Genomic DNA, 9,904 nt, shown 5'->3' with positions numbered 1-9,904 from the left:
TATCGAGCACTATTCTCTGGATAATCCAATCAAGACATAAATATATATATATATCTACACACCCTTATACAGATGTGAATATGTATATTTATATACATATGTGAATATGTATAAACATGTATATATACATATATATTTACATATACTGGTACACACGTACATATATATATATATGTGTATATATATATATAAATATACACACACACATATGAATACATTCATCATATATTTACATACACATATATACACAAACATCTATGTATACACAAATATATATATATGCATACATTATATTTGTATATATATATATAAATATGCATACATATTTATACATATATAAATATGCATATATATTAGGGCTGGGCGATATGGACTTTTTTTAATATCTCGATATTTTTAGGCCATATCGCGATACAAGATATATATCTCGATATTTTGCCTTAGCCTTGAATGAACACTTGATGCACATAATCACAGCAGTGTGATGATTCTATGTGTCTACATTAAAACATTCTTCTTCATACTGCATTAATATATGCTACTTTTAAACTTTCATGCAGAGAAGGAAATCACAACTAAGTCAATCGACCAAAACTGTATTTATTAAACAGTTATTAGCAGGTGACTTTTCAAATGATGCTATATATTAGCAGTAATGCTATTTTTGGTAGCAACGCTTGTGCCCCACACTTGACAAATTGAAGTTGTCTTTTCAAAAACCTTCCCGCTTGAACCCGAACCACCACCAGACGATGGACCCCTGCTGTTTTTCTTGGGAATTAATTATTTCTTCATTTGTTACCAGATTCGCACCTTTTTTCTCTCGTATTACCACTCGCACGGCTCCGCTAGCATCACAGCTAACGTTACCCATACTGCTACCTCTCTGCTCCGCGAGGGCGTGTACGTATGTGACGTATGACGCGACAGTATAACGCAAAGAGTGGGAAGAGCCTGTAGTGTAATGCCAGCGTGGGAACATATACTCGAATATCACGATATAGTCATTTTCTATATCGCACAGAGACAAACCCGCGATATATTGCGTATATCGATACATCGCCCAGCCCTAATATATATATATATATGTATATATATATATATATATATAATGTATATACAAACCCTGTTCCCATATGAATTGGGAAATTGTGTTAGATGTAAATACAATGATTTGCAAATCATTTTCAACCCATATTCAATTGAATATGCTACAAAGACAACATATTTGATGTTCAAACTGATAAACATTTTTTTTTGGCAAATAATCATTATCTTTAGAATTTGATGCCAGCAACACGTGACAAAGAAGTTGAGAAAGGTAGCAATAAAAACTGATACAATTGAGGAATGCGCATCAAACACTTTTTTTGGAACCTCCCACAGGTGTGCAGGCTAATTGGGAACAGGTGGGTGCCATGATTGGGTATAAAAACAGCTTCCCAAAAAATGCTCAGTCTTTCACAAGAAAGGATGGGGCGAGGTACACCCCTTTGTCCACAACTGCGTGAGCAAACAGTTTAAGAACAACGTTTCTCAAAGTGCAATTGCAAAAAATTTAGGGATTTCAACATCTACGGTCCATAATATCATCAAAAGGTTCAGAGAATCTGGAGAAATCACTCCACATATGGCTAGAAACCAACATTGAATGACCGTGACCTTCGATCTCTCAGGCAGTACTGTATCAAAAACCAACATCAATCTCTAAAGGATATCACCACATGGGCTCAGGAACACTTCAGAAAACCACTGTCACTAAATACAGTTCGTCGCTACATCTGTAAGTGAAAGTTAAAGCTCTACTATGCAAAGCGAAAGCCATTCATCAACAACATCCAGAAACGCAGCCGGCTTCTCTGGGCCCGAGATCATCTAAGATGGACTAATGCAAAGTGGAAAAGTGTTCTGTGGTCTGACCAGTCCACATTTCAAATTGTTTTTGGAAATATTCGACATCGTGTCATCCGGACCGTTATCGATGCAAAGTTCAAAAGCCAGCATCTGTGATGGTATGGGGGTGCATTAGTGCCCAAGGCATGGGTAACTTACACATCTGTGAAGGCACTATTAATGCTGAAAGGTACATACAGGTTTTGGAACAACATATGCTGCCATCTAAGTGCCGTCTTTTTCATGGACGCCCCTGCTTATTTCAGCAAGACAATGCCAAGCCACGTGTTACAACAGCGTGGTTTTGGGAAAAAAGAGTGCGGGTACTTTCCTGGCCCGCCTGCAGTCCAGTTTTGTCTCCCATCAAAAATGTATGGCGCATTATGAAGCGTAAAATACGACAATGGAGACCCCGGACTGTTGAACGACTGAAGCTCTACAAAAAACAACAATTGGAAAGAATTCCACTTTCAAAGCTTCAACAATTAGTTTCCTCAGTTCCCAAACGTTTATTGAGTGTTGTTAAAAGAAAAGGTGATGTAACATAGTGGTGAACATGCCCTTTCCCAACTACTTTGGCACGTGTTGCAGCCATGAAATTGTAAGTTAATTATTATTTGCAAAACAAAAATAAAAGTTATGAGTTTGAACATCAAATATCTTGTCTTTGTAGTACATTCAATTGAATATAGGTTGAAAAAGATTTGCAAATCATTGTATTCCGTTTATATTTACATCTATCACAATTTCCCAACTCATATGGAAACGGGGTTTGTAAAAACGCAATGGTAATTCTCCAATGAATACAATTCTCAAAAAAATAGAAAAGAAAATGGGTAGATTTAAAATGGAAGGCTGTGTATTCTGTTTTTATTGACATCTACCACAGTTTCCCAACTTAAATGGAAACAGGGTTTCCATATGAGTTTTGTTAAAAAGCTAACATATAATGTTAGCATGCTAACATTAGCATACTTCCAGGATGGTACAAAGTATTAGAATACACTATTTAAAGGTGTAAACGTACAAAATGAGCTGAATAGCTAACTTATAATGTTAACATGATGACATAGGACAAGTTATCCCCCGTTTAAATAAGAAAATCATCCGCAACCGCATCACCAAAGTCGTCATCCACCCGACCCATCATTTTATCAGAACCGCAACCGCCCGCCCGTTGAAATACATCAAAGGTCGGCCACCTTTACCACTCAAAGAGCTATTTAGACCCGTTTCACTGAGTAAAGAAGCCAATGGGAGCCGCTAACGTTCTCGCGATTATCCAATGGTGATCATACTGATGACAAGAACAAGAGCGTGCTGTGAAGCCATTGCCTTTGACACCCTCATCAACATGTACAAACCAATTGTAAGTCCAGCAACATGTTGTATACAGCTTCCACAATCACAAGTACAAGATTGAAAGGCATACTGGGTGATACCCAGAATCCTTTGCATCCGTGACTAAACCTGAATATATTTTACACCCCCGCGCCTCCAACCACCCCCACTTTACCGACGCACGGGGGGGGGGGGGGGGGGGGGGGGGTTTGGGGGGGGGGGGGTTGCTGCTAGCGGGGTGTATAAAATAGTCAGGATGTGTCATGGATACAAAGGATTCTGGGTATTTGTTGTGTTGCATTTATGTTGTGTTACTGTGAGGATGTTCTCCTGAGATGTGTTTCTCATTCTTGTTTGGTGTGGCTTCACAGTGTGGCACATATTACTAAGAGTGTCAAAATTGTTTATATCACAACCATTAGTGTACTCTGTGTCACCCAGTATGCCTTGCAGTCGTGTGCGTGCGTCTGCTGAAGCCACACACAACATGTCCCTGGACTGACAAGAAGATCGTACATGTTGTAGAAGACGACAAAGCCAATGGCTTCTTAGCACACCCTAATACTTATTAACTGGGTGACTGCCGGCAGTCATTCTAGAGAATGTTTGCGTCTTCTAATGTCTTCTTCGCTTTGTGACACGGGTCCTAAATGGCTCTTTGAATGGTAAAGGATACCGATCCCTGAACCATGTATATCAAATATTTCAGAATGGTTCAACCGTCACCCGCCCGAAGCTAATTAAAATCTTTTTTTTCATCATTTTACCCGCGGACTCCGCAGATGAGACCGCAAACCGCGCATCTCTAATATATATATATATATATATATATATATATATATATATATATATATATATATATATATATGTATATGCACTATGGCCCCCATTTAGTAGGCAGGGTTTGACTCTGGAACAGACTATTTCTCAGTGAAAGACACTGCAACACTCCTTGTGTGCCGTATATCGGAAGTAGAAAGGCGTTGATGGTCGCAGTAAAGAAAAAGTTTAGAAGAAAAATAGGCCTGCTGCCAAGTCTTAGTGGTTAAAGATTCATGTTCCGGTGGTGACTCAGCGAAAAAAAAAGACTAGGTGGGGAAAGCTGCACAGGATAGGCTCACTTTAAAGATGGACGACATACAATATGCTCATTGAGTCTCGTTCAACACCAGTATTGTTTTGTAAGATGGAAGTCAAACTAAAAAAAAAAGTAGGGCAAACTTACAAGGAACAAGCCTTGTTTTTACCAGGAAAAGGAAGGAGAAGCTCGTGGAAGAAGAAGGAGGAGGAGGAGATACCTTATTTGGTGTTCGCCGGACCTATTTCCGGTCACGTCCTTCCTCCTCTCCCTCTGAGTCACCTGGCCCTTTAAAATGCGGCGTTCAAGCGCTTCCCGTCCGGACGGATTTTCCCACTCCGCCACCTGTAAACGTTTCACATGCATCTTTACAATGCGACACTTTTTTTTACTGAAATTAATACATTTAAAAAATGAAAAAAATATGCTTGCAAATGTGTGGTCTTAATATTTTTTAGCATTTAATTTCACCACACGCGGGTTACGTAACGCGATCGATTTGCTGGCGCGGTCACTTCCGTGGCGCACGTGTCGCGGCCACCCGAGTCCCGCGTTTGTCCGAGCAGCAGTGAACGCAGCACTGTTCGGAACGAGCCGTCTCACATTCGCTGCCCCGTGAGTGGCGGAGGAAGGGGGGGCTTGAGCAGCGGCCGGGAGGACCAATCTCATCCGGGCAACAAGCTTAGGCCCCGCCCCCATCCATCCCTCCTGCTGGCTGTTGAGGACTCGGCCGAGCATTTCCTCGTCTTCCCGGCGGAGGGACGCGGCGACGGGGACCAAACGACGCGGATTGTGTCCACTTATGACGGACACGTGAGGTTAGTGCTTTTTAAAAAAAATTCATTCGACGTTTCCGGAAGTTTGGCACTTGAAACTTTCGCTTCGTGAGCTCCTGTTTACTAGCTGGCATGCAAGGTGGCGATTGACCGAATGTTGGAGTTGCCATTCGAATAGTCGACAGGGAGACATGTTCGTCCAATAGGCAACTCAGACCTCATTTGGACTTGCGGTTGTCAAACTTTTGTCACCGTGAATTGACTTACAACAAGTTACATCCATCCACCGTTTCTGCTTATCCGAGGTCGGGGGCAGCAGCCTAAGCAGGGAGGCCCAGACTTTTTTCTCCGCAGCCGCTTCGTCCGGCTCTTTCCGGGGGGATCCCTAGGCGTTCCCAGGCCAGGCGGGAGACATAGTCTTCCCAACGTGTCCTGGGTCTTCCTCGTGGCCTCCAACCGGTCGGACGTACCCTAAACATCTCCCTAGGGTGGCATTCAAACCACCTAATCTGGCTCCTCTCCATGTGGAGGAGCAGCGGCTTTACTTTGAGCTCCCCCCTGATGGCAGATTTTCTCACCCTATCTCTAAGGTAGAGCCCCACCATCCCGGAAACTCATTTCGGTCGCTTGTACCCATGATCTTGTCATTTTGGTCATAACCCAAAGCTGATGACCGTAGGTGAGGATAGGAACGTAGATCGACCGGTAAATTGAGAGCTTTTCCTTCCGGCTCAGCTCCTTCTTCACCACAACGGATCGATACAACGTCCGCATTCTAAGGTAGAGCCCCAGCATCCCGGCGGAGGAAACTCATTTCGGTCGCTTGTACCCATGATCTTGTCATTTTGGTCATAACTCAAAGCTCATGCCCGTGGGTGAGGATAGGAACGCAGATCGACCGGTAAATTGAGAGCTTTGCCTTCCGGCTCAGCTCCTTCTTCACCACAACGGATCGAAACAGTGTCCGCATTACTGAAGACGCCACACCTGTCGATCTCACAATCCACTCTTCCCTTACTCGTGAAACAAGACTCCTAGGTACTTGAGCTCCTCCACTTGGGACAGGGTTTTCCTCCCCACTCCACCCTTTTACGGGCGAGAACCATGGACTCGGACTTGGAGGTGCTGATTCTCATCAAACTTAAACAAGTTGAAAAATGTATTCGGTGTACGGAATATGTACTGAACTGTGCAAGCTACTAATAAAAGTCTCAATCAATCAATCAAACCACCTCAGGAAAAAATGGCTCTCCGAGTACCACCGTAATGACCAACATTACAATACAGTCGCATAGTAGCCCTACGTATTTATCAAAAACAAGCCAGAGATGTTTTTTTATCAAGTATGTTTATTATTTTTCTTGGGCCATTGCGACGTTGTACCAGTTTGACCAGTAACTGTGTTTGAATACTTTTATTATTGTATGACATGTTGCACCTGGGGATAGGTTGATTGGCAACACTAAAATGGTCCCTAGTGTGTGAATGTGAGTCTGAATGTTGTCTGTCTATCTGTGTTGGCCCTGCGATGAGGTGGCGACTTGTCCAGGGTGTACCCTGCCTTCCGCCCGATTGTAGCTGAGATAGGCGCCAGTGCCCCCCGCGACCCCAAAGGGAATAAGCGGTAGGAAATGGATGGATGGATGTTGGTTGCAGGCAAACAAAATGACACTAAGGCCATTAGAAACTTGTGCACAAACAATCGCTCAAAATCCTTGACCAAAAACCACCACACCACCATCACTGTTTAGTTCTCCAAAAATATAGATTGTTAAATTTAGCTAACATTCAAAGTACCGCTGTAGACCACACGGACCACAGCTGAGAAAGAGATACAGTATTTTTTAACGGCCCTATGGTTAAGAAACACTGTTATAAATACATAGTTTTTGTACAATAATATAATATTTTATAAATATATACCGTGGGGCAAAAAAGTATTTAGTCAGCCAGCGATTGTGTAAGTTCTCCCTCTTAAAATGATGACAGAGGTCTGTAATTTTCATCAACTTCAACTGTGAGAGACAGAATGTGAAAAAAAAAAATCCAGGAATTCACATTGTAGGAATGTTAAAGAATTTATTAGTAAATTATGGTGGAAAATAAGTATTTGGTCAACCATTCAAAGCTCTCACTGATGGAAGGAGGTTTTGGCTCAAAATCTCACGATACATGGCCCCATTCATTCTTTCCTTAACACGGATCAATCGTCCTGTCCACTTAGCAGAAAAACAGCCCCAAAGCATGATGTTTCCACCCCCATGCTTCACAGTAGGTGTGGTGTTCTTGGGATGCAACTCAGTATTCCTCTTCCAAACACGACGAGTTGAGTTTATACCAAAAAGTTATATTTTAGTTTCATCTGACCACATGACATTCTCCCAATCCTCTGCTGTATCATCCATGTATCCATTTTGGTATAAACCCAACTCGTCGTGTTTGGAGGAAGAAAAATACCGAGTTGCATCCCAAGAACACCACACCTACTGTGAAGCATGGGGGTGGAAACATCATGCTTTGGGCTGTTTTTCTGTTAAGGGGACAGGACGATTGATCCGTGTTAAGGAAAGAATGAATGGGGCCATGTATCGTGAGATTTTGAGCCAAAACCTCCTTTGAATGGTTGACCAAATACTTATTTTCCACCATAATTTACAAATAAATTCTTTAAAATTCCTACAATGTGAACTCCTGGATTTTTTTTTTTCACATTCTGTCTTTCACAGTTGAAGTATACCTATGATGTCATCATTTTAAACGGGAGAACTTGCACAATCAGTGGCTGACTAAATACTTTTTTGCCCCACTGTATATATATATATATATATATATATATATATATATATATATATATATATATATATATATAGTATACTAGTGGTGGAAAAGTGTATTACAACTGAGTATCGCTAAGAAACATATTTTTTGGCGGCCCTCTAGGGGGCGATCTAGGCCCAACTTTGGTAAAGAAAGACTAGTTCAAGGTCTGCGTTAAGGACTTGAGAATTAGCAGACCTGTGATGTCTGTACTCGCAGGTCCATGTTGGGTCGAGGCGTAAAGCGGAAGTGGAGCTGCACGGAGGAGCTGGCGGCGGCCGAGGAGAAGGAGCGCCACGGCACGGCGTTGGCGGCAGGCGTCCCGCGGGAAAGCAGCCGCCTGCAGCAGCGCCAGCGGGTGCTGGGCCTGTGTTTAGAGAAGCTGCAGCGCTACCAAGCCGGGATGGAGCTCAGCCTGCGGCGCTCGGTGCTGCTGGTCAACACGCTGCGGCAGATCCACGACGACATGCGCAGCGACGCGGCCGAGGGCGCCGTCCGTCCCGACTTGCCGTTTCTGCGGGACGCCCTGAGTGTGGAAATGTCCCTCACGTGCGCCGGGTGCGCGGACGGCGGCCAGGAGAGCCCGTCCTCGGCGCTGTCCCCCGAACTCTCTTCCCAGGAGATGAGCATGGGGGCGGAGCTAAAGCCTCCCATCAGCGCGTTCAGCGACGCGGTGAACGGCCTGGGCTACCTCGGCGACCTCGCCCTGGACGATATCTTCGAGGACATCGACACGTCCATGTACGAGACCTCGGATCTGTGGACGGCGGGCTCGCTCTGGCCCGTCGGCGTGTCCCTGTGGGCGGACCAGGACGCCAGGATGCGCCCCGACGGCCACGCCTTGCCCGGGAGCCTCCAATCGCGTCTGATGGACCTGAACGAGCTGGACCACATCATGGAGATCCTGGTCCAGTCCTGATCCAGGAGAAAGATTGTTGCAGAGCCACAATCAAAAGGAAGAACAAAGTCAGGTGACAGTTTTCTGGGTTCACAGAGAAACCCGGGCCGTCAGGCTTGACTTGAAGGCAGCGCCGGTGCCAGCAACCAATCAGGAGGACTTTGTCGGCACCACCTGTCTGAATTAGTCACCATTCTCCTAATTCCATCATCTAGTACAACCATATCCTCAAGAACTTGCACCAACTCCTTCTTCGTGTTGAGCGTCATTAAGAATTTGGATCCTTAACAGATGTGACATCATCGATACGGGTGTCCCCATCCCATATTTTAAGATCCGATATCAGCCAGGAACTAATATTTACAGTGCATCCGGAAAGTACTCAGAGCGCTTCACTTTTTACCATTATGCATTATTCTGAAATTGGATAAATTAATTTTTGTCCTCAAAATTCTACACACAATTCCCCATATTGACAATGTTAAAACATTTATTTTCCCTGTATACCTAGCCTGTTTATTTTTGATACATTTGCAAACATTTCTAAAAAAAAAAAATAATTTTTCACATTGTCATTTTGGGCTACTATGTGTAGAATTTTGAAGACAACATTTTTTTTTTTTTTCCATTTTAGAATGAGCTTTCAAATTTGAATTGGCAAATTTATGTGCTTGGATGCAAAAAGAAAAAAAACTGTACAGTGCATCCGAAAGGTATTCACAGTATCCACACCTTTTCCACATTTTGTTATGTTCCAGCCTTATTCTAAAATGGAAGAAATCAATTTTGTCCTCAAAATTGTACACACAATACCCTATAATGACAATGGGAAAATGTTTTGTTCTTCTTGTATACTTAACCTGTTTATTTTTAAGAAATCAGCAAAAATTTCCCCCCCAAAAAATGTTTTTTCACATTGTCATTATGGGCTTGTATGTGTAGAGTTTTGAGGGAAAAAAAATAATTTTTCCATTTTAGAATAAGGCTACAAATTTGAATTGGCAAACTTATCTGCTTGGACGCAAAAAAACCAACAACTTTGCAGTGCATCCGGAAATTAATCACTTTTTCCACATTTTGTTATGTTACAGTCTTTTTCCA

At 42.9% G+C, this 9,904-nt stretch overlaps 1 protein-coding gene across 1 annotated transcript; it reads left to right on the top strand.

The window, feature by feature from the left end:
* Positions 1–4,958: 4,958 nt before the first annotated feature.
* On the top strand, positions 4,959–9,693 carry si:dkey-177p2.6 (uncharacterized protein LOC568712 homolog). Its single transcript, XM_061886787.1, has 2 exons — positions 4,959–5,130; positions 8,125–9,693. The coding sequence occupies exon 2, from the start codon at positions 8,129–8,131 to the stop codon at positions 8,822–8,824; it is 696 nt and encodes a 231-aa protein (XP_061742771.1). The 5' UTR covers positions 4,959–5,130; positions 8,125–8,128; the 3' UTR covers positions 8,825–9,693.
* Positions 9,694–9,904: the final 211 nt, after the last annotated feature.

The sequence above is a fragment of the Nerophis ophidion genome, linkage group LG24 (assembly GCF_033978795.1).
Source record: "Nerophis ophidion isolate RoL-2023_Sa linkage group LG24, RoL_Noph_v1.0, whole genome shotgun sequence".
NCBI lineage: Eukaryota > Metazoa > Chordata > Actinopteri > Syngnathiformes > Syngnathidae > Nerophis > Nerophis ophidion.
The sequence above is the reverse complement of the archived record's forward strand: the minus strand, read 5'-3'. Positions and strand labels throughout refer to the sequence as shown.

Excerpts from the sequence above, each read along its gene's own strand:
- si:dkey-177p2.6 (XM_061886787.1), top strand. The coding sequence starts at position 8,129 with ATGTTGGGTCGAGGCGTAAAGCGGAAGTGGAGCTGCACGGAGGAGCTG.